The following is a 24,776-nucleotide window of genomic DNA, read 5'->3' on the forward strand; positions in this document are numbered from 1 at the left end:
GCGCACCCCTGGCAGAAGGCCACTGCCATCAGCCGTCCCCCGCTCATTCATGCGCCATATGCGCTTAAATCTCTTGCTGAGTCCTCTCTCCCCCTCTTCCTGACAGGGAAGGATAATCCTTATGCATTTATTCCTGGCAGCGGTACTGGGGATCTGAAGGAGGAATAAAACTGCTGGGCTGTTCTCCGCAGTGGTGCCTGAGCCTCCTGGGTGCCAAGCTCAGCGAAGGACTCTCTGGGAGTACAACACTCCCACCTGGTGATGGAGGTGGAGCCAGCTGGGTGGAAGAGCTTCAGGGTTCCCCCTTCCATCTATCTCCTGGCTGAGTTTTCTCTGTTTCCCCCTCGGCTCTTTGGAAGTGGTTTTCAGAGATGCCCTGTGGCTGGAAGCCTGTTCCTCTCCACTGGGCCGGTGAAGCATGCTGGTACCCGGGTGGTGGCTGCCTGGCAGAAGGTGGTGTGGCAGCTGGGGGCATGTGTCATGACCTTGGCTTCATCAGACAGGCCCCTTTGGCACAGGAGCTGGTATGGATGGGGACAGGGTCTTCCTGAAATGTCACCCACCTTCCTGCTGCAGTGGCCCCTCTGCAGGCTGTGGTCCAGCCAAAGGGACTCTTACCTGGAGAGGGCACCTCTCCCACTTGGAAATGGATGTGTGGATGCTGTAGGAGTCGGGGCTGTGGCTAATGATGGCATCCTGCATCCCTTCAGCATCGGTGCACTGTCTTCCACTGGGGGAGAGGAGGGGGCTTTCGGGCAGCCACTGCTGGGAGCAGGGAGGGAGAGAGTATGGAGCCGTCAAGACTCATCTCTCATCCCGCTTCTCTCCCTGTAAAGGTCACAATCCAGCCTAGCTTTTGTGGCAGACCTTTAGGAAATCCATTTTGTCTGTGTCTGGGAACCCTGACCTATTTTGCTTTGCCATTTCCCACAGCTCCCAGGGGTAGCTGTCGCGGGCTGAACCTGCTGCGCTCAGGTGTGCTGCCTGCAGCCCCTGCCGCATCCTTACCTCTAGCGTCTGCCCCTTTAACAACCGTACGGTGTTATGCCATAGAGAGTAGAGTTTAAGTCTCTACTGTATTTCAGCTATAATTAGATTTGTATTTTTTCTTTTAACGAGCTGCTTTTAATGAGCCTCCACTTACTGGCAAACTTTCATTTCCTGATATGCCATCAAATCCTCTTGTCTGAAATCACTTACAACATACCCGACCGCTTTGCAGAATTTTTGTGGGTTTCCAGAACAATGTAGCCAAGTTTCTGTCTTATTTTTACCCAAATATTTGCCCAAGAGAGGTAGAGGATTTGACTGATCCCTTTTGGTGGCTCGCTCTTTGGAGCTTTTTGGGGTTTATCCCACACTTTGGGAGTGAAGGTGTGTGATGGGGTGCTGCAGGACACGGAACATGAGCGGGCAGATGCCTGGAAGCGCTGTGTCTGCGCCAGGGCTGCTGCTGTGAACTGCTTTGCAGCCTGTGGTTTCAGCCACGGCTTCCCAAAGAGCTCTTGCTCCCTTTGCAGGGTGCTGGGATTTGGGCCACCCGAGGAACAGCCATGGTTGAGCAGAGAAGGGAGCTTTGGGGCTGTTCCGTGCATGGTTGGAGGCTCCAGCGTGCTGTGGTAGTGTGTCTCGTGGTAGTTGGGAAGGGCTGGATCCCTGCTGTGCTGGGGAAGGTTCATCCCCTTCCTGGGTGCACGTGGTCGGAGCTGGCTGTTTCCTGGCCATTCTCACATGTGGCTGGAGTAACCCCTAGGGTAAGACCCCAAGGTGCACATGCTGATGGCATGGTGTGGATCCCAGGCTGTCCTGCCGCTGCCACAGCCTGCTCCCCGCTCCAGCTGGCAATGGCCGCTTTTTTTTGGCTGTATCTTGGTGTTCCCTGTGCTACTGCTTTTCCCTGTATGGGAAGAGATGTCCACCTGTAGGGAGGTGGAGTGGCATCCACAGCGTGGAGTTGCTTCATCCATTGAAACACATTTAGTTTAAGGGTTGTGAGTTTTCTCAGCCAAGCCAGCAGACCTCTGTGGGTGCTTAAGTGTTTTCTTGGACTGCATCCTACGTACAGCCCAAGGGTTGCCAAAGGTTTCATCGACAGGAGTAGAGATGATCTGAAGGAGGAATAGGTGCCCACCTTCTTCTTGGGCCACCGGTCACCGCTGTCTCTGGGAGGAAGGACGGTGGTGTGCTCACCTCTGGTGCAAGCCGATTGCTCTCAGTCCTAGGTGCATTTTCTTCCTAGTACGAGATGCTTGATTTTCCCCTTGCTTCAACAGGGGATGCTTTAGCCGCTGGGAGAAAAAAAAATGCATTTGGAGGTTCAGAGCTGAGCAGTGAAAAAATCATAGGCGTTTTTTGACAACCGCTCCCTCTCCCGTGCCTGTGCTGCCCCGCAGCTGCCGTGCGTGGCGTGTACTCTCCCTCCTCGCACGGAGCTGGTGGCCCCAGGAGCAGCCTGGAGAAATCCCTTGTTTCCTCTAGTGGCTGGGCAGTTCCTCCAACTTACTGGAAGGGCTCCGATGTCTCCTCCTGCCTCGCACCCGTCGGGAGAGCCGGAGGTGCAGGTCATATATCAGCTATACCTGCTGACCGCAGTGATACTCAAGAGCACTTTCTTAGATCCACTGCTTTATAATTAAAGTTTGCCGTGGGCTGAGCAGCTCGCAGATGGATAGGAGTGCTTTGAAGATGAGTGTTCTCTGAAGGTGCATACGTGGATGTGCTCCTTCCTGCTTTCCATCTCCCACGGGGGCAGCTGGCATTCAAGCCAGGTTTGGGGCTGGCTGCATTTTGCTGCACGTGCGGTGGGGATGTGGTGGGCACGCTCGTGGAGCAGCTTTTGGACTCCTGGATGTTTCTGCTGTGAGTGGGAGTGCAGCTGGGGGTGAGACGCGCACCTTGGGTTGTGTTGTCCCAGCACAGACAGGCACACGGAGCTGGAGGGGATGGCACGTGGTATTTTTGCACACAGCTGCTGCGCCTCGAAGCCTAGGTTCCATGAAACGTGGAGCTGTGGCAATGCAGTAAAGACAGTAAGAAAGCCAAAGAGCCAACAACCCGAGCTTCTTGGCAATATTGTCTATGAGGGTGGATCACCTGGGTGATGGCTGTCCCGCCCCTACAGGGATTCCTCTGGTTAGAGCCTGGACTTGGTGGTTTCTGCTCAGGACAGCTTGTCTTGTGTGAAGGGAGGAAGGAATCTTAAAGCCACCTTTCCAGGAGAGCATGATGGCCGTCGGCTGGACGGTAGCTCATGCGGTGTCAGTGCCCTCAGAAGTTCTTGCTGTGCCTGCTGGGGCAGCCGGAGCCGCGTGGCATGCTCCTGCCGCGGGCATTTGCAACCGGAGCACTTCGTCTCTCTGTGAAAATTCACCACAGGGTACCTTGGTGGCCCATGTCTAAGCACCATGGTGTCCTCTGCAGGGCGTCCTGTAGCTCAGGCTTGTCCTCTTGAGCACTTTGCTTCTCTCACCTTGGCCCGGAGAGCTGCCACATGTCCCATTGGGCTGACTCTGACCAGGGACGTCAGGATTCGCAGTGTTGCTGCCTGCTGTGCTCTGCTTACTGGTTCGTTTGGCTGCGTGGTGCATGGGCAGTCAGTGCACAAGCCATTTCATTGATAACAGTCATCCTGAGGTGTCTCCTGTGACCACAGCATCACAAGGTAGAGCCGAAGGTGGAGAGCAGCCGTGTTACTCGCCCCTCGCTCCTCCACCGCTCCCTGCAGCGCAGCAGCAGCTCCGGAGGCAGGGAGCAGCAGGAAGCTGGGCTGGAGCTGCTGTTCCCTGTAAGGATTTCCACTAAAATCCTTAGTTCTACCCTCAAGCCCTCTCCAGGAGGCTCATTCAAGGCAGGTCCTCATCCTCTGTGCCTAAAAATCACCGATCCACCAGCCTGGGGCCGGGTGCCTGGGGCAGGCCAGTTCTGCGCTTGCGTGGCAGGGGATGTTCTGCAGCTCTCCTCCCTCTCCCTGTCCCTCCACAGCCTGAGCCTGCCCGTGTCTCTTGGGAAGCCTTCTGCCATGGCAGGGTCTGCCTCAGTCGTGGCACCGCAGAGAGTCTTGTGTGGATGGGGACGGCTGCGTTTCTCGCTGTGACTCACCCTCCTCCTCCCCCTTCTCCTTCCACAGCAACAGTTGGAGGAAGAAGCAGCCAAACCACCAGAGCCTGAAAAACCAATCTCCCCCCCTCCTATCGAGTCCAAACATCGCAGCTTGGTGCAGATCATCTACGACGAGAACAGGGTGAGTCTGGAAAAGATGGAAGTACAAACGTGCGACCGTGCCGTGCCACCCTGGCTGGGGCCGGGGAGGTTGGTAAGGGGTAGGTGTGGGATTCCCCTGGGATAAGACCCCTGGGGTGGAGGCCGTGGGAGGTGGGTAGATGGAGCCCTGTCAGGGACAGTGACGACAGAGGGCTGAGCTGTGAGGAGCTTGCTCTGCCGTGTGGACTGAGCACAGATGGCTTCCGAAGAACCTGCCTGGGGGGGGGGGGGTTGTCCTGCGATCAGCTTTAGATTTGAAGCATTCAGGAGATGCTTCAGAGCCCTGTCTGTTAAATTGCTTGTTTCATCTTCTCCCCTGGGAGTGAACCTGGTTGAAAGCTGCTTCAAAGGATGGGCTTTGGCGTGGTGGGGTGGGCTGCATGGATGGAGGGGTCCCAGCCGTGATGCTTCAATACTGGCAGGTCAGCTACGAGCTCTCCTGGCTGCCCCTGACCCCCCAGACTGGAGCAGAAAGGACGTGGATGCAGCCATGGCTGGATTTGTGGATATTTGATGCTGTAAATAGCATTAGCAAAGGTCAGGCTGGCATCCCTGGCTCTGGATCTTTGCCTTGACCGCTCATTTGTTGCGCTCAGCCGTTTGCCTGTAATAGCAGCCTGAGGAGACATGAATTTTGCTGTGTGCTTCGGAGCGATGCTAGGAAATTGAGCCCTTTGGTAGATAATCAAGCATATTCATTTTCATTTAGGTGTTGGATGAAAAGGATGATTTTGCATAAAAGGAAAACTACCAGTCGCTAATTATTTTGAATTGCGAAGCCTGCGATTTCACTGGGAGCTGCAGAAATCCAGGTGCCCGACTTCTAAAAAGAAAAAAAAAATTAATAATAAAAAAAAATGCATACCCTGCGCTCCCAGGCAGTGCAATTTTCCTGGTTTTTCCTTTTTCCATCTGCTTCTGTCCCTGAGCAATAGGAAACCCAGTGCTGGCATGGTCTGTTGTGCAAGTGGGTGAAGGCTGAGGTTGACGTGTTTGAAGCGTTAGCGAGTGCCAGCTGGTGAGAGCTTTAACGACACTGGGTGTTGGGGGCAGGTGCCCCGCGTTCCTCAAAGCCGTGCTCCCTGTGGCACCACCAAGTGCCCTCCCCATCTTGGGCTAGATGGCTTGTGCCGCCTCTGCAAGAGGTTAGGTGCAAAAAAAAGGTCTCAAATGCTTTCGTTCTTTATTCCTTTGAGCCCCATCCTCCTTGGATATTGTCGCGTGCCTGGACCGTGTTACAAGGGAAGGAAATGGGTGGTGGTGCTGAGGCAGGGAGGAAAGGTGATCCTCAACCGTTGCATCTCCAGTGGCCTGTGTCGTAGCAGTCCCCCTTAGCTGGATTTGGCTCAGGGCTGAGTGTCCTGCTGTACCCTTGTCCTGCTTTGTCACCTCTGGTCTCTGCCCACACCAGCAGCAGGGTCAGCCTTTCCCTCCCGTCTCCCCGAGTGTCCCATCACTTTCTCCGCAACAGACACAATCTGCTGTCGAAGGCTCTGCCGTGACTTGGGGCAGACCCTGGGGGTTGCTGCCTTGTCCCATGGGTGGTGCCAAAGAGTGCAGAGAGCGAGCGTAGAGTTCCACGTTTCTGCTTGAAAGGCACGGCCATAATAGCTGGGACAGTGTCGTGCACCGTGCTCAGAGCTGGTGGCACCCATTTGTCACCGTGCCTGACCATTCCCAGTTACGCTGCTCCTCAAAGCCAGCCTGGTACCGGGAGCGTTGTGCTATTGACCTTCACGATACAGTGCACTTGTTCCAGGTGGGTGCTTGTCATGTCTGACACCAAATGTCTGCATAATTCCAAATCTGGTTTCACGTTCGTGTCCACATGATCTCTGGGATGGGTAAATGATGATTCTTCCCCTGTTCTTGTAAAGTCCCCGTGCGAGTAGCGTGTAAGCAAGCCCGTCTGTGGGTAGGCGACTCAAACCAAACTACCCTTCCCTTCTGCTTGATAGAAACCATAGCAGGCTGGAGGGAAGTTCCTCCTTGAAGAAGACATGATCTGTTCCTGGGCAGTGGAGGGTGGGCAGAGCCTTGCTGGCTGATTGCAATGGCTGAGGCCGGGTGTTGGAAGGACCCTTTTAAGTACCATGGTGGGGAGATGCTGAGCTGCAGGCTGCAAGGGGAGGGTATGCTGAGCCTTCCCAACAGCATTGCCTTTGCCTTAAGTAACAAAAGCGGCATCTATGATGCAGTTGTCCTCCTAAAGGGCATCCCCAAGCTCAGCTTGCAGCCTCTCGTCTCTGTTGGACATGTTTGGGATGCCTTTTGGTGATGACTGCTCCTCCTCTTGGGGCTGGGGGAGGAAAGCTGGAAGTGGAAAGGACGTGGGAGCAATGTCACTTAGGATCATGGGTGGAAAAGGGTGGCTGTAGCTGGATGTCAGGTTGCTCTGGGTGGGCTTGGTGGCAGCGGACCCTCTGGGTGTACCCAACTGTCAGTGGAATGCCGGGAGAGCCCCAGGCTGCAGCTTAACACTTAATTGCCAGGTGAATTGGTAGGAGGCAAAGGGCTTTGAGCCAGATAAAGACTTATTGATCTAGAGTGGGAAAAGTCACTGAGCCAAATTTTAGGCCTTTCTGCCCCTTCTGTACTGTGGAAAAGCGGTCAAGTTGGATGCCTCAAGGTCTGCTTTGCAGGAAAAGCGGCTGTAATGGCTGAGCCGGGGCTCCAGCCTGTGCACAAAGGGAGGAAAAGCCTGATTTACTCCCTTCGCTCGGCTTGTGGCTTGCTGGAGGGAGCAGTGCATGGTAAGAAACACAGATAAAAAGAGGATATTTAGACCTTGGGAAGAGGCGGGAGAGCAGAGCGCCCCAGAAGAGCTGGCAAAGGCTGAGCTGATCTTTAAAGAGCAGTATTGTGGAAGGGGCAGAAAGCCAGCGCTTGTGCCGATCCCAGAGCAGGTGGGAGGCAGCGCGCTTCGTGGAGGGGCTGTCGCCTGGCTCTAGTTTAATTTTTCATGAACCGTGGGTCTGTGCTTCCACGAGCACGCAGGAGCTGCTGTGCCCGTTCCCACCGCTCCTGCCAGGCTGTGCCGGAGTTGCACACTGTGTGCAGTTATACCCTGAACAAAGGAGACACCAAAAATGGTCCATGGGAGAGAAGAGGTTATGTGAGGACAGAGCAGCTAGAACTGCCAGAAAATCAAGTTAGCCAGCCATTCTGTGACCTACTTTCCTTTTGGCGATAGCTGTGGCTTTGCAGGGGTGAATGGTTTCTAATTTTAGCTTATGGTTATCAGGGAAGTCCGTATATTTTTCTCACTGCCGCGCTGGGTATGGATGAAGGGTTGGGATGCAGGTCAGCGCGGGCCTGTATCAGATTTTCTCAAAATTCAGCTGATGCTGAACGCCCATCACGCTGCTTTTCCCTCTTGTGACCTATTTAACACATACAATTTGAAAAGTTACTCAGCGTCAGAGAGGATAATTGTGGAAAACGTGACCTGTAATGCCCTCTTGCTACACTCTGCTGGACAAGTAATTGATTTCCAGAAAAAAAGTGGACTGTACAGATTGCGCTGCGGGGAGGAATAGAGAGAAGCTGCTCTTAACTGTGGTGAAATCCTGTACTGGGAGGCTGTGGTTGCATGTGGGAAGGTTTTGGGAGACGTGGGTTGTAGAGAGGCAGTTGATACTCAGGATCCAGGTGCCTCCTGCCCTGGATGTGTGCTGACTGGAACCACTTTATCTTTTTGCCAAAGATGAGCTTGAAGTTGCACCCAAAGAAGTACCTTTTGGGAAGTGTTTGCAGTGTAACAGAAAAACACACAGGCTTGTATTCAAGCCAAAATTTCAACTGTGAGTGCAAAATGCACCATTTCTGAAAGGATGCATGAGGATGGAAGTTAACATTTGTGGGACTATCCATAGACTAAACAGAATAATCAGTGGGTAGCATTTTCAGAAGCATGAGTCCTATTTTCAAAAGTGCTTTTAGTCCTTGAAGAGACAGAAGGATGTTTGAAAACAGTGATGGGTGCTAAAATCGCCGAGGTTGTTCAGAGGGTGCAGTGGGGAGCAGTCCCCGTCACCTCCTGCAGGAGCCGGATGCTGGCAGGATGGTGTGGAGCTACCCGGGGAAATGAGACTGTGATGGGCATCTCGGTTGCTGCTAGAGACTGATAGCGATGCAGGCGTTGGAGATCTAAATTAAATCATTTGAGCGACCTTTAGTGTCTCCCCTGTGGGGGAAGCTGATCCCTGCTGGGTCTGGCATCTCTAGGGTGGCAGCTGTGTAGCACAGCCTCCTTGCGGGCTTTAATTTGCCCCTCTGGGATGTGTTATTGTATCAAGAGAACAGTGCTTTCTTCCACCTCAGATCCCCATAACCAGGGCAGATCACCTGTGTGTATTTTTAGCTGTGGTTTTATTCCGCTGGGCTGTTCACAAGATTCCTTGCATCCATTTTCCCTTGAAATTGATTGAGCATACCTGAGCTTGAAGATGTTTTTGTGCTTTCAGTGGAAATTTCCAGGTCCCTTGCTAAGCACGGGGAGGAGGGCAGCACTGCTCTTGCTCCGCATTGCTCTCTGTGCCGATGCTGGGCTGGCTGAGCCCTACTTGTCAGCACATCCTGGAGGAAGCTGCGCCACAGCCGCCCTGCCCGTGCCAGCAGCCCACCTTGACTTGGCTGGGTGAATTCTCCTCTGAGTTCCTTCTGTCCCCAAAGTCCCCCATTGGCCACCATGCACGCATGCATGCAGACGTGCTCACGCCTTCTCTCCGACCATGGTGAGAATGTGGAGCCTGCAGGTACCCAGCTCCAGCTCTCTGCAAGCCCGGTCGGGTGGCTGAAGGTTCTCTGCAGCCCTGCCATGCATCAGAGCCAGGCAGGGACCAGCAGCCAAAAAGCAGCCTCCATCCTTGTGTCAGACCCATCCCTGCAAACAAGCGCGCGTCAGCTTTCCTCTAAAACATTGAGCTCATTTATTGGCGAGGGAGAGGTCGCATCAGGACACAGTGTGCCTTTGCCCTCTGCTGCTGTGCCAGGGAGGGGACGCCACGTGCTGCGACCCACCGCAGCGTGGCGAGGGCTGGGATGGGTCTCCCCACATTACCTCTGGCACACTGCGGGTGCCAGCGGCCACGCAAGCCCATCCCTGCTCTGCTGTCAGCCCTCCGAAAAACTGCGTTTGATGCAGCGCAGGCAGGGGAAGCAGGCAGCGGTGTCTGCCTCGCTCTGGGGATTGAGTTGGTGGAAATCAATAAGATTAAATTTTAATTCGTTTTCTGTCTCTGTGCTTGTTCCTTCAAAAGGGCACAGCTATCTATCTATAAATTCAGCATTATGCTGTAAAATTGGAATTCAAAGGATTGTTTTGAACTTTTCCCACCCCCACCTGCTGTTGTGTCTGTGCGGAGCGTGTTCCCAGCTATCCGTTTACCCTCCTCAAATACCTTCATAAAGCATTAATGCCCCATCCATAAATAAGAGAATAAATAAATGAACACTTTTAGTATTGCAAAGTATAATCTAGCCGTTAACTACTCAAAGGCACTGAGTGTGACTCAGATCCCATGGGGGTTTTATGTCTGTATAACTCTGATTTTCTATGAACTCCTGATTTACATTAGAAAGGGAAGAATCAGGCCTGCATCGTCAGCACGGAGCTAGTGCAGTAAATAAAACCTTATCAGTGAAACCGCTTTCGAGCATTAAATCTGCAGGGTTTTTTAGAATTTATCATTTCTGTGGTAGTGTGTGTTGGGGGGGGGCATTTTGTATTTAGCTACTGAAAAGGCCTCGTTTGTTTTGCTTTTGTTTCTAATAACTTTTATTCCGGGGTTGCCTCATCTTGGCTTGGTGATGCAAAATGGGCTTTCGAGTGGTCTGGAGAAAACTGGAAAGGTCAGAGTTTAGATGACTTTAACACTTCTGCATGTTAACAAGGTTTCCAAAAAGATAAATTGAAACATTTAGCCTGGAGTCATTGAGAATCCTTTCATTTTCTCTTGGATTTTAAGGAAAGTGGGGTTTTTTGGTTGTTTTTTTTTAATGGTCCTGGTGTCTATTTTTAACATCTGCTTCAGGATCTGGAGTTCCCAGCAGGTTCATTGACATAGGTGCTTTGTCCACAACTAACGCAGACCAAATAATGCCTTGTCCTGTGTTTTCAGGTCCTGGAAATAAAGGCAAGAAGTGCAGACAACCCCAGTCTGTCTGAGGGTGGAGGGCAGACCCCGTGGCACAGCTCTGGCTCCTGGGCTTGAGTGACCAGAGCTTTCCCGTAACTGCTCCAGTGCCACGACTGATTCTTGAAAGCTGCCTGTGCAATGCCAATGTTTTCAGCAGGTTTGCGATGGCAAAACGTTCAGCCACGGTTTGCAATGGCAGAGCCTTGTTAGCACCTTGCTTTAACCTTAACACGCCTCTGAACAGCATCGCAACCTCGCAGACAGCAGCACGTGATGCTGGGTCTGTGTGCGAGTGGAAATCCAGCTCCAGCCGGGGGTTCATCCCTCGGCCAGGGATGGAGTGTGAGTGACCACAGAAACCGGCTGGCAATGGCTAGCCAAAGCCGGAGACTGGCAAGCCACCAAAATGAGTCGGCTTGTCACGCTCCGCACAGGATAGGCAGGGACCGGTGTTGACACGTGGATCCAATGTGACTCGTTTCCTCAGTTTTCTTGCTATTTGTGGTTAGTCATTTGTAACGACCGCTGCACACATCTGCTGGCCTGAGCTGGCTCTGTCACCGCTGGCGTAGCAAGGGCATGGCTCTGGCCAAGCTCAGGGAGGCAGGGGGCTGTGCGGGGCACCCGCATGGGCACCCTTGGAGAGCATCAGCCCCTGGGCTGGCAGAGGGGAGCCTGGCACGTGCCACTGAGGCTGACCGATGTCCCCTGATGCTCAGGGACGTTTGGCTTCAAGGAGAAGCTGGGGAGGAGACGTATCCTTGGGTTCCCAGGTTGGGCTGAGAGCACTGGTGGTGGCCCATCCCTGCTGGCTGTGGGAGATGGGGAGGGGGGGAGCGGTGTCTTCCCTTCCCACGGTGCGGGGGCTCATCCCACCTGCTTTGTGGGGAGGGCGGCACATTGCTGGGCTGGTTTGGCGCTCGGAGAGAGGATGCGGAGGTTTACAGGGGAAAAAATTAGTACCTGTGGTCGTAGGAATGAAAACCTTTCCCCAGGAAACCAGCACTGCCAGGTTGTGGTTTGGTCCCAGCAGATCTCGGCGTTGAGCTTTTAAATCCCCCCAGACTGTTTGCTTTCTGCTTCATGTAGAAAGGTGTTTCCATGATTTTGGCTGACTTCAGCCACGCTTCTCCTTGCATTTTGTTTTCAACAAAATCCAGCTCCAGCCTGCCTCTTTGCTGCGCCACTACTGCATCTCTGCCTGTCCCCAGGACATTGTGCTGCCGGGACAGGGTTTTTTGCCAGCGCCGCCCTGCACACAGCTCTCCTGCCTCTCGGAGAGCTCTGCTTATCTCCGTGCAGGACATGCCTGGTCCCAAACACCAACCCTTCCACTCCCCAGCGCTGCTGCCTATGGGCTGCTATAAATAACCCCGGGAGCACGGTTCAGCTGCAGCAGCTTTGTGCTGCATGGAGCCATGGCTGGAGCCGGTCCAAGAAAATGCCGCCTCCTAATTTCAGATCCGCTTTCTCAAAATAACTCTTGTGTTTCCTCCTTTTCCATTTTTAAACTTCGCTTTAAGAGCCTATGCAAAATCCCAGACACTCCCTTCCCTGGTTTCGGATGCTCGGCTGCCTTGCGGGGTCGGCTCGTCATCCCCGCGGGAGCTCACGTGGCCGGGAAATTGTTCTCCTGCCCGCTTCCCCCTCCCAAGCCTATTTTAAGTTTCTTCAAAGGAAAAACAAGGGGCTGGAGTTTACTTTGGAAGCCAAGTGCTTTTTAGGCGAGAATGGAGATTTTCATAGTCTACAGGGAGGTGTTTGTTGTTGGCGAAGATATCTTTAGCTCCAAGTCTTTTGGAGGAGCATGAGATGGGGTAATAGCACGGTCTGCCTGCCCATGTCCCTGCCCATGCCCCTGCCGGGGGAGGGGGCTGTTCTTTAGGGACAGATGTTCCTGCCTGCCACATCTGCAGGTCTCCTTTGGCATCTGTGAGGTCCACAGTGCGACGCATCGGGGCTCATGGTTCAGCTGTGCTTCTTGAGACACCTTGATCCCTGTGAGAATGCACATGCAGGGCTCGTATACCATGGGCTTTGCTCTTCAGCTGGGTCATGCTTAAATGTGCTTCACGCTGCCCTCGGAAGCGCCGTGGTGTGCTCATGCTGCTCCAAACCCGGAGCTGTTCCAAACCCAGAGCTGCTCCACCGGAGCAAAGTGACTCTGATGTAAATGGGAGCAAAACTCAGTCCCTCCACGAACGCCGCTGCTCCCGGTGCTGCAGGAGTATTTCAGGGCTCTGTACCGAATCGGGAAAAGGGGTCATTAGCTGCTTGCTGTGGAGCTCCAGAGGGAATATAAAACGAGTGGGGATCTTCATATGGCTCACCAGAAGTAATGAGTAATTTTGCTTCCCAATATATTTACTTCTGTTAAATGAAAGAGATTGCAGGCATGGGCAGGGTTATTCAGCAGATGTAGGATGAACTCTCTGGTTTCCTTCTCGCAGGGTCAATCACTAAATGTACTCCTAACAAAATCAATATTGGAATCAAGTCCTAGGTGGATGTGCCTTTGGAAAGAAAAGGATTTAACGGGCTGCTGGTGGTTTTCAGCAAAGGTCCTGTGGTGGTGGGGGAAGCTGGGGGCTGCACTTGCGCCTGAACAGTTGGACATTTGCCTAAATTCTCCAGCTGAGCTTCTGGCTAGCTGGTTCCCTAGGTGGGAGCGTGTCTCTGGATCTGTGTGTCCTTCAGGATGGGCCCCAGCACAGTGAGAACCTTCTGCTGGATGTAATATGACCTTCCCAATTCTGCCGACAGCTCTCACCTCTGTCTGCGTGGCCTTTCAGGCAGCTCATTACGGTTCTGCTATGATCTGATAAATGCAGCAAGGAGCATCAGCAATTACAGTGGGTGTCAGTGTTAATTGGCCAGCTTTAAAGACAGAGGTATTTCTTTGTGTACGTACAAAGCTATGACGTGCTCAGAATAGCTTTCCCTCCTGATCTTCCGTTCTGGAGACGTGTATATTACAGTTGGTTAATGCAAGACAAATTATGTCATTCTTCTTGATTCACCACATGTTCTGCCTGTGGTGATTTGCCTCTGGGTTGCCTCATTAAGGTGTCTAAACATGGCAAATGCAGCAGCTGAACATACTTGGCTTTTTCACAAAGTTAATTGCATTGTACACAAGGGCCTGCAGTGACATCGGTCCCTGGCTGTGCCATCCGCTGCTGCCAGAGCATCTTTCACCAGCATTGGTCCCCAGGAGAGCAAGCCTTCGGTGAGACTGGCTGCCTCAAGCTGGGGCTGCAATCTTCTACCCACAATTAATCGGCTTGCTGATTTTTTAAAATTTTTTTTTTGTCCCGGGTATGCACCACAAAAAATTCAGGTAAGCTGATACTTTCCCCTTGCCAGTGGGCAGGAGGGTGGCTGGCCAAAATCACCCTCTTGGCAGTGGACACAGAGTGTTTTGCAGCAGTTTTAATGACACCCTCACTGAAAATCTTACCCCCTGGCTTTAATTATTTAAAGACTTCTGAATGCCAGGGTGCTGATGTTCTCCAAGGTCAGTAGATTTTGCAGCTCGTGGGGACCAAAACCTGAAGCGCTGGCTGGGAGTTCTCCGTGGTGCAATGAATATTTCGATGGGGCAAGTCCCTGTTGATGGAGTCCGATGCACAGCAGGAAAATGTGTAATGCTTTGGGGGGAGCTGGGCCAGGCTGTGCATCCCTTGGGTTCCTCCCCTGGGCTGTGCTGGCTGGCATTTGATTTCCCCATCATCAGCTGAAGAATCCTTGGGGACAGCAGAGCTGGGTGCTGCATTGGCTGGGGGCTCCGTCGTCATGATCCTGGTGGGAAATCCCCCTTCAGGGGAGGGATCTGGCGGGGAAGAGGCCCGCGTTCTGTAGCAGATGTGATATTTTAGGAGCCGGGTAGACACGTGTCTGTTACTATTCAGGGTGTGTGTGAAGCTTTGTGCATGCTGTGGTTTGCAGATAGGTCCTGGTGCCGGGGATCACTTTGTTTCCCCTGTGGGTCAGGTGGGGATGGTCCTTTCGTTCCTTTATGCATCAAGTAGCCATGGAGGATGCTTAATGTGGTACCTTGACATAAAGCTGGTTTTCTGTGGAGGTTTGCTGGCCGCATGGTCCCCTACAGCTGTCACCTCCAGAGCTGGTAGAAGGATGGTTTGCCAAGTGCTAATGAGAACGTGAGGAGTCGCAGTGACAATCCCTGTCCTCGCTGGGGTGCATGAGGCACACTCACATCAGCAGCAGTCTGGCATGGGAGAAGAGTTGGGAGCAGTTCATTGCAGTGTGGAAAACGTCTTTGCGGTCTGTAAACACGTGGCCCCTTTCCCTGGAGCCCAAGCCAGGGCAGGCGCTTCCTTCTGTTGCAGCTGTTTCCCAGCATCTTCCAGCCTTTGCTCCAGGATGCACTTGCTCTCCAAAGACCCGTCTCCGTCACCTGGATGACTGTGCTTTCCCAGTGCTCCCTGGAAGCATCTTGCCGCCAGTCCGGCACTGGACAGAAGCATGGCATGCACTGGGTGACACAGGGGTAATGCTGGAGCAAGGCTCTGGGTGGCTGCCCCGTCTGCACATCCCTGAGGGCTGCAGAGAGACATGGGTGTGGGGGGCACCTCCCCACCCATGGGTCTCCTGGGATGGAGCAGGGACTTGGGAGCGGCCAGAGGGGCAGAGCAGCTCCCCAGGGATGGGCTCCACCTGCGTTTCGGGCTCTGTAACAGGTTCACTAGCTGCTCTGCTTGTGTGTGTCTGTGTCCTTCTCTGTGAGGTCCAGGCAGTGATCACGACATCTCTGAACACTGCTCCACTGTGCAGGAGCGCTGCAGATGAGCATGCAGGAATGCATTAATAGTGGGGCTGCTGTGTGCACCGTGCATACGTGTGGGGATGGTGCCAGAGCAGGCACGCATCACGGTTACGTCTCTCCTAGCATCCTTGAAATCACTTCTAAATTGCCAAGAAGCTTTGCATCCTCCCAAGCGTAGAGTAGAGGAGCTGGAAACGTGTCCTGGTCGCCTTGTTGCGGCAAGGCAGCTGGCGTGGGTTTTGCAGCAGGGCTGGGGTGCTGAGTTGGGGTGCTGAGCGTCCTGCGGGCAGGGTGACTCATGCAGCTGCGCCTGAGGCCAACTGTGCAAAAGTGCGCACTTGCAGATGGGGCTGTGCGTGGGTCTGCAAAGCCCCCGCCAGGAACTTTCACACCTACTGGCTGCATTGGCACTTCTGATGACCAGCTGGCAGCAGGGGGTTAAGGGAAGCTTTTGGAAACATCCTAGTGGGGTGGATGGGGGGGGGGAAAGCCGGGCAGGGCGATTTGCTGGCTTTTGGTGAGACATCCCCTGCGCTGAGACCCTGGGAAACATCCTGCCGTGAGCCGGTGTGAAGGTGAGAGTTGCTCGCTGCTGGAAAGCAGTGTGAGCCAGACCCCCAAAGCTGAAATCCCTTCCCTGCCTCGGGGGGTCTTCGCCCAGGGTTTTCCAGAGCCCTCCTGGCTCTTCTGGGGAGCCCAAGGCTCCCCTAGCTCCCACCCTGCAGCTCCATTAGGCTCTAGTGTTTATTGGGTTAAAATGTTGAATGTTCAGGTTAAAACTGTTTAATGTGTTTTTAAAAAAGGGGTTTAAGGGTTTTCTTCTCCCCACTACCCCCCCGCCCCCTTCCTCCATTTAAATATTTAAATCCTGGGGAAGCTCAGCCCACTGCTCCTTCACTCCTATTTCAGGCAACTGTGGGTTTTCTACCCCCCGCCCCCCCCCCCCCCCCCCAGTATCTAAACCTACCTATTTTATTGAACAAATACCTCCATCTCCTTGCCCCCCTCACTGTCAGGTATTTGGTTTTATCAGCTGAGCCCCGTGGCTCGTCGGCAGCGTGCAGCGATCTGGATTTATCTGACTGTCAGTAACCCCCACCGAAAAGCCGGGGTTTTGCGAGGAAGTGCTGTTTACTGAAAATGTCATCTTTTATTTACATGCCTGCTGCAGCCAACCCATGTCTTTTTTTCAGGCCTGTTTAATTAGTAACCACTGCACAGCCCCTGACACGTGTTCCTGGGTGTTTTTTTCCCCTCTAATAAGCACTAGGTAGCTTGGCTGGGGGTGGGGGGGCAGCAAAGGGCTTCTCTGCAGCGGGGAGGGGAGGGAAGCAAGAGATGAGGAGCTGAGGGCAGCTCACATCTAACCATCACATGCTCATGAAGCGATGAATCCTAGAAAGGGCATCTCTGCGTGTGTGCTGGCTTGCCCACCCTCCTCCTGGCACGGCGGCCGTGTGGAGGTAGCGGGTGCGATCCCCCCACCTGGTACCCGGGGGGGCTGGGGATTTGGGGTCGCTTCCTGGGCAGACCTCGGATGCATTAAAGTCATGATAACTCAAGTGCCAAAGCCCATCATCCATGGGGCTTGCCTGCGGGTCCAGAGGCAGAGCTGAACCTTTCCACCCGTGTCCAGGGAGGGGTGGGATTTGTGTGGCTCAGGGGAGGTTTGGGAAGGGGGTTTCACCCAGGGCAGAGCTGGAGTGGAGGGCTGCAGCTGTAACTGATGGCAGAAATAAGTTTTCTCTCTCTCCCTTTTCCTCCCTGCAGAAGAAGGCAGAGGCTGCCCACCGCATCCTGGAAGGACTGGGTCCCCAGGTGGAGCTGGTGAGTGTTTGCTCTGGCTGCGGGGAGGGGGAGTGGGGCCAGGTTTGGAGCCAGCACAGCACCCGGTGTGTGTCTGAGCTGTCAGAAGGGAGCCCTGCTGCTGGCCGGGCCCTCCCCTGGCACAGCACCGAAGCAGGAAGCACAGCGGCTGAGCTGAGCACCCAAACACACACAGCAGCCCTCTTTGGAGAGCCTTAACCCTTAGGCTCCTTCCTCACCCGCTGCAGCGGAGCTGGGGGCGGCAGGGGCTCCGGCGCACTCTGCCGCTGCTCGGGATGCTGGTGGTTTCATCGGCTGGTGGCAGCCACAGCACCAGGGCTTTGGGACTGCTGCCTGGCCAGCCAGGCTGGTGGTACTGGGGGGAGGGATGGGTGCTGGGACCGCTGTCCCACTCGCTGCAAATGGAGGTGGGTGCTGGAGGGTGCTCCATCTAAGCACAGCGCAGTCACCGCTGCAAGGACCTGCAGGTATCGGGACTCACACACAGCCTGTTTCTCACTCGTGCGCAGGGAAGCTGAGAAAAACAACTTACAATAAAGAGTCAGGTTTGGCCTGCCCCCTCAGCTGGCAGAATCCAGCTGTAAGTCAGGTGGGATTGCTGGAGGGGTGGCTGAAAGCAGCCTGATGGGCTGAGTCCCGGACCAGGGTGTCTAAAAGGTGTACCTGCAGCGATGCTGCTGGCAGGATGGGAGCGGGACGGCCACGGTCTGATGGAGCATCTCTTGTTTGGCACCAGCCGTGAGGTGCAGTGGACAGCCCACGGTCCTTGGCAGCTGTAATTTGGGCTTGCCTTGTGGAGGTGGTGCTGATTGCTGTCTTCCCCGGGTGTGTAAGGGAGAGGTCACAAGGGAGCTGGTGCTCGCTGCTGCGTGTCGGAGCCCACTTCCTTGGTTGGGGAGGTAGCGCTCGCAATTTTTCCTTTGAGTCACCAGGGTCAAATCCTTTGCTCTCGTCTCTGAAGGCTGGTGATGCCTGGGGTTAGTGCTTCCTCATCCAAAAGATGTTGCATTCCGCCACCCCCCTGCCCCCCTTCCCCCCCCCCCTTCCTTTTTCCCCCTTTTTTTTGTTTGTCGATGCTTTGTTGCTGACACTGCACGGGGGGGCTGTAGCAGAGCCCAGTGCAAGCCTTTCCTCGTCACCCTGCCTTGCTCCTGAGAGGGCTTGGGAAGCCTCTGCTGAGAGACCCCTGCAAACCCCTGGCTGGGCTCTGTGCGCACCTTGCACTGCCTCATCACCCTGCCCAGAGAGAGGCACTTCCTATGGCCCAGCCCCCACGCCGTGTGGGGCAAAACAGCACCCGGGGCCTGCCAGCGGCCTCTGAGAGACAAGATGAATAGTCAGGTCTTCTTCTGAGTTGGAAAGGAAGCAGCTCCAGGAAGGAGAGTAGCCTTGCGTGCTCTGCCCGATGCACACGCCTGCTCCACCGTGTCTCGCACGCCGTGCACCAGCCCTGGCGCTGCTGCAACCCAGGAGTCTCTTGCAGGGAGGTTGAGCAGCCTGGTGCTCATTCTGTGCAAAACCTCTGCAAGGAGCGGTGGTGACTGACTGTCACTGAAACACAGTCTTGTGTTGCTCTCTGCTCTGCTTGGCATCTTGCTTCAGGTTGTTCAGAGAGCCCCGGTTATTGCATTTGCAACAGCGATGGTGGCAGATGCATGTCAGCTCTGTGGCAGGGGAGATTGCCAGGGCTGATGGTGTGAGGCAAGAGGTCACGGTAGAAATAGGTTAGTTATGGCAGAGGGTTTGGAGGTTACGGCAGTGCTGGCAAATCACGGCTGCGAGTGCAGTGAGGTGGTGCGAGGCCTCGAGTGCTGCTGGCAGGATGGAGCTGGAGGCTGCGTCCCCTGCTTGTGCTGGCCTTAGTGGGGCAGGGGGGCTGCGGTGGGGCTGTGCTTTCTGTCTTGCTGGCAGCAGGTTGCTCCGAGGGGTTTGTGTGTGAGCAAAGAGAGAAATCTTACTGCCTGAGCACATCCAGGGGCTTGCTGAGGCTGCCTAGCGTTAGGTGGAAGGAGGGGTTTTGGGGTTGATCCAGTGTAGCATAAATAGGGATTTACCCAGAGGGTTTGGGTCTGTGTGATGTGTTTCCCATCAAGTAGGAAGCTGCTGGGAGATGGCCCAGCTCTAGTAGGAAACTTTGAATTCCTGACTTCAGTCTTTTAAACAGCTCCCTCTGAGCTTTCGGGCTCTTCACTGAAACTGGTGTCCTTGGGTTGTGCATCTCAAGGAAGCAGCAAGTGCTTGTTGCTGGTCCCTGGCTTCTTACTGCTTTGACCCTGCCAGGCCTGGCCCTGCACTTTTTTTGGCTTGGAGGTGTCATTCATGGCTCATCCTGTTTGGAGGAACCTCTTTTTTATGCTTCTGGGGTTTTTAAACATGCAGAACTGTCCCCAGATCCCTTTTCCTGATTCTCTGCTGGTGCTCCTCCATCCTCACTGCTGGGGCTTCAGGTGACCCTGCAGCTCTTCCCTGTCCCCCACATCACCCCCAGCTGATGCAGAGGGTGCTGGTGTGCTGCATGGTCGCGGCTGCTGCCCCCCGCCAGGCTGGGGACCTGGCCCTGTGGTGGAAATCGCCTCCTGCCCAGGGGTCCCCAGGAAGCAGGGATCCAATTCAGGTCCTGGGAAGCAGGTGCTGCCCTCCAGGTCAGGAGGAGGTTGTGACTCAGTAAACCAGGACTCTGCTCATTTCATCCCTGCGATGTAGCGGGTACCATTTTAAAAATGACCCCATGTTTTCCCCAGGGAGAAATGCCATTGAGATGTATAGTCTGAATGCTGCAGTGGCCAGAAAGCCATTGAGACCTTTCATCCTGTTTTATTTTTAAAGAGCTTTCAGTAAATCCAAGGTTTTTGCAGTAATAGTTCTGAATTATAATTATGTTTTTCTTAAATGTCATCCCCCAGAGACATGCATTACATGTCCCTTACCCTGGAGAAGCACTGTGAATGTTTTGAAGATGTCACCTTACCCATCTGACCTGTCAGCTTTCCTTCTGCTTGCTCGTTGAGGAAGCAGTAATTCCGTGCAGGTTGTGGACGGTTCTGAGGGAAGATGCTGTTTCTCCATTCCTGCCCTGTTGAGAGTAAAGTTGCTGTAACTATGTAGTCTGTGAGGATATGTTCTCTATGGGGTAGGTGGAACTTCTCTCCTGGTCTTGCTGCACTGCGTGGGCTGAGCTACGGTGCTGAGGCTGTTGTGCAGACAGAAAACTCTTTGAGATGCTGGTGTCATGTGGATCTTGGCTTTGAGTCCTGGAGTTTCTGATTTCTGGATGTTTGGCTGTTTCTTCTAAAGTGATGTGTTCCAGTGCTTGCCTGTTAATGCTTAGGTTTGCTAGAGAAGAATTTAAGCGGCTTTTTATGTCATGGACGAGTAGCAGTAGAGAAGAATCGGCAGCCCTTGGTGAGCTGAGTGGCATCAGGGCATCCGCAATGTCCGTATGTGCATAAGCATCTTCTGACCCAGGCGCAAACCAAAACGTTCTGTGTTTCCCAGGGGGAAGGTCTCTGTGCCTCGCCTCATGCTGGCTTCTTAGCTTTGATTTTTATGAGCACAGAGGGAAGAGAGACACTTGTATTTATCAGTGTTACCAGTTCTGCAGTTGTCTTCCAAGGGGAAGTCACTGGCCAAGGCCACCAGCGGTTCCTCCAGTTGGGCTTTGCCAGGGTGACTGTGGACGTGACGCTCCAGAGCCATGGGTTGATTTCTTCTCTCCACGGTGCAGACCTGCCTCCCTTGAGCTACGTGCTGAGATGGACGTCTGTGTTCTTCTGAGCTTTCCAAGTGCAAAGTGCACAGCCAGCTGCGAGCCTGGAGTCGGACCAGCAGATATAGGAGGATTCATGACAGAAATACCCCTGGGGAAGGGACACTGCTGAGAATACGTCTTCTTCTGGGGGACCTGCTTGTCCCTCTTGTCTGCCCTGGCTCTGCCAGCACGGGGTGGGTGGATGCCCTTGCGGGTGTCTCCTGGTGGGCTAGCAGCCCGCCATCCCCTCACAGGGTAGCAGATGCTGGAATCCTGCTGGCAGCCCTGCAGCCTTCCTGGGGCACGAGGGTTCATCTCACCACCTTTGTCTGCCTGGGGCTCCTCTGCATGCCTCTTCCACGTGGAGATTACCTGTGCTTTCCCAGTGACAAGGGACACGTCCAAGGGCAGCCAGAAGAAGAAGCTGATGGACCTGCTAGTGCCCAGATGGAGTGGCAGTGGGCTGCAGAGAGCGGGGAGAGCTACACCCAGCCCCTTTCTGTGCAGAGCGATGTGGCTGTCCCAGTGTGTGGCAGGGGAGAGGGGAGGCAGCATCTGGTTTTACAGGGCAGTAGAGACAGGCTGGCTGTGTGGATAAACAAGCTGCTGCGGCAAGAACCTGTGATGGTGATGGGGCGATACTGTGGAGGAGGTGAGAATAACACCTTCTTCAAACTGGGGAAGGGGAAACCCTGTGTCTGCAGGTCCTGTCCTCTCCAGAGCTGCTCGCTTGGTTGAGCAGATGTTCAGTAGATGTTTTTCTCTTTTCCTGTGTTTAATCTGAGATGAAATTGAGAGGACCCTGAGCGTAGCCTGAGCCATATGACCGCAGCAGGAAGGTGAGCTGGTTGGTATGTAGCCATCCATGGCCAGGGTGCTGCCTTCAGCCTTCGTCCCCCTGCCCGTGTTTGGCTGCAGATGCTAGCTCGATGGCAGCTGGTTTGGGGAAGGCTTGTGGATGAGCTGCTTGAAATTTTGGGCGACGTTTCTGTGGTTGGACAGGGAGCTGTGCTCGTTGCGTGCGTGGTTGCTGGTGATGGTTGGGCCATGGCAAGCTTTTGATTAGCACAGTCTTGGACGTGTGGCGTAGTCAATGACTGGAAGAGTGTTGAAGGGCTTAATCCTGAGCAGCCTGTCAGCCTGCTTGTGTGGACACAACTAGTGGCAGCTCCTGGAGCATGGCCTGAGCTGTTAATCACAACAGGTGGGATTGAGCATGGTCTCTGTGGTGTCTCTCCCTTCTAGAGGTGGGATCCTGTATCATCCTGGCAGGCTCCCCAGGGGTACATCACCCTGCAGATGGGAAGGGAGAGGTAGTGGGGACAGTGACTGGCTGAAGGTGACCAGGGATGGATCCAGCTCTCCTGACTCTGCGTGGAGGGCCCTGACACATCCCTGCTGGGGCTGTGGGGGGCAGAGCAGCCCTGTGATGGGTGCGCTGGCAGCTGGTGTTGGGGACAGCCGTGGTCACTGGGCTCTCTGAAGGGGCAGCCCTGGGCAGAACACTTGTCCTGCAGGAGCCCAGCGCTGCTCCAGAGGAACGGCCAGGAGCATCCCTCTACACATGGATGCTGGAGACTGCGGCAACATGCAGGGGGCCATCCCAGCCCTGGCATTGCTGGAAGCCACAGGTGTGAACGCTTGTCCTGCCTGCAGTTGCCTGCACTTGGCTCCCTGGCAGAGCTCAGGCAGGCTTTTGCCACGTAGACATAACAATTTGCAGCACACAGACTGTCTCTTCCCGCTCCCCAAGCCCCCCTTTCCCCTCGCCTCCCCCATGTCATATGTTCCAAAGCGCACTGCGTTTTTCAGGTGGTAAATAACAACCATGTACTCCGCCGTGCTGTGTTTATCTGGACTCCATCACAAACGGAGTTCTGAGCCAGCTCGCTTGAGTGCTCGCTCGAGTGCTGCCTGCCTTCCCACGGGCTGAGCCGGGATGCACCATATCTCCAGCAGGGCTGCCGGGAGCCAGCACCCTCCAGAACGGCTGGGGGCAGGGGGCCTGGTGCCTGGGCTGGCACAGCTCGGGGGGACAGGGACCTGCATCCAGGTGGGAGCACTTCTGATGGGTTTAAGCTTCTAAATGTCAGACTGTACCATTTATGCCTTCATTTTTCTTATTTATTTCAGCCATTATACAACCAGCCTTCAGACACCAGGCAGTACCATGAAAACATTAAAATGTAAGTATGTGGCAATAAAGGCTATTTTAAATGTCAGGTTGGGCATTAGGCTGGAGCGGGGGGGGATGCTAGCTTGCTCCCAGATCCCGATTAAAGCTGCCAAGGAATCACGAGCATCCTTTTAGAGCTGATGCTTCGCTGCTCCAGGTGCCTGAAGCCCAAACCTGCTCCAGGAGCCCAGCAGTTGGTGGCTGCAGCTTCAGACGATGCTGAAGGTGCTGTTTGATTTCTCTCAGGGTGGGGGAAGGGGTGGACATGGGTCCTGGCCGATCTCTTGGCATTTTCCCAGAGAGCACTTACCTTTGGGTGCTTTCTGCTGTGTTTCATGCATCCTGAAGTACAAAATCAGCTGCTGGCATGCGTGCGTGTGTGTTTGTGTGTGAGAAAGATGAGGTAAAATGAAAAGTTGCAATTACAATTAGATTTTTGTGAAGCACCTCTTGAATGTCTAATAACAACTGGTTATTTCAAAGATACTTACTGAGACTTGGCAGTCATCTAATTTGACTTATCACCTTGATACACGATTTAATCATCAACCTGCATTTAATAACTACAGTGAGTTCCTGAACATAGAAGAAATAGAACAGATAATGAGAATAGCGATAATTGTGATTATTGTTGGAAACATAAATAGTCAAACCAGATCTGAAACTTTTATCTGCCTTGAATCAGCCAGTGATTGCTCTGAGCTGCCTGCAGCGTGTCTGTTTTGGTACGGGCTTGGTCAGCTGGCAATAATCATCTTTAATAATCTATTAACAAAAGCTAATAATATTTTGATTTTCAGTGGTGTGTTAATTGATGCCAGGGGGATTATAGGGAAAGAGTTAATGTACTTCTGCTCAGCTGTGCTGCAGGGGAGCATAAGCTGGTGGTGCTCAGGTGCTCTCTGTCCCCCAAGGGTGGCAGCAGGGAGGAGGGTTTCGTGATGTGACCCCGTGGCTCATTGCCCGGCCCTGCTGTGTTCCTGCTCCACCCAGGGCCTCTGTGTCATCCAGGCGATGCGCTCACTGTAAAGCATTCAAACCCTGGAGTGTCCCCCCTCGACCCCCCGAGCTCTCCGGTTCCCCCCAGGCTCAGCGGGTCACCGAGCAGCCTCAGTGGGCACTGGCACACAGAATGCAAGGGTCGTGTTTGGGTGCTCGCTGCTGTACCGGGCGCTGCTGGGGCAGGGGAGCATCTTCTTTTGGGGGGGTGTGGGGGGAGGGCAAGCAGGCAGAGAAGGCAGTGGGAATTGATGGCTTTTCCTGCAGCTCAGAAATCCCAATAGCTCTTTGCTTCCAGATGTTTCTGTTGTGCCTTGTGTTGGCGATGCGTTTACCCCTGCTCATTCAAGCTTGGCAGACGTTGCCGCGAGCCTTGGGCAAGGACCCACCGGGATTTTGGCCTGTGTGTGCTTTGGCCGGGGTCTCTGTCATTCCAGCCCTCCGGCCATTGCTTTCTGTGGACACGCTGCCAGCACAGGCAGCTCTGAGGAGCAGGCAGCACACCTCTCAGGTGTGCTTTTCTAGCTGCAAAGATGTAAAAAAAAAAAAAAAAAAGCACATAAACCCAGAGCCACCCCCTCCAGTTCGCTCATGCAAGGCAGGGCTAATGAAGTTAGGTGATGATGATCCTCTCGGGTGACGCAGTGCTGCCTGCCTGGCAGGGGGTCTGCACTCCCCACAAGCAGCCCCTGCTTTTGGAATCTGTTCTGCTGTCAGTTCAGGGGGTTGGCGACTGATAAAGCACCTTGTTGTGGTATCAGATGGTGGCCCAAGGACATGCCCTCCCCCTTGCTGGCTATGACTCACCTCTGGCACTGGTGGCACGTAGCAGTCACT

At 54.1% G+C, this 24,776-nt stretch overlaps 1 protein-coding gene across 9 annotated transcripts in view; it reads left to right on the forward strand.

Annotated features, from left to right (window-relative positions):
• Nucleotides 1–24,776, forward strand: part of NCOR2 (nuclear receptor corepressor 2) — a 253,577-nt gene that overhangs the window by 125,171 nt on the left and 103,630 nt on the right. For all 9 annotated transcript variants that reach the window (XM_037375337.1, XM_037375342.1, XM_037375343.1 and 6 more), the window contains exons 6-8: nt 4,127–4,240; nt 16,960–17,016; nt 22,898–22,950. In XM_037375337.1, the coding sequence (XP_037231234.1) occupies nt 4,127–4,240; nt 16,960–17,016; nt 22,898–22,950 (224 nt within the window). The remainder of the gene's footprint in view (nt 1–4,126; nt 4,241–16,959; nt 17,017–22,897; nt 22,951–24,776) is intronic.

This window comes from Falco rusticolus, chromosome 1 (genome assembly GCF_015220075.1).
Source record: "Falco rusticolus isolate bFalRus1 chromosome 1, bFalRus1.pri, whole genome shotgun sequence".
Lineage (NCBI taxonomy): Eukaryota > Metazoa > Chordata > Aves > Falconiformes > Falconidae > Falco > Falco rusticolus.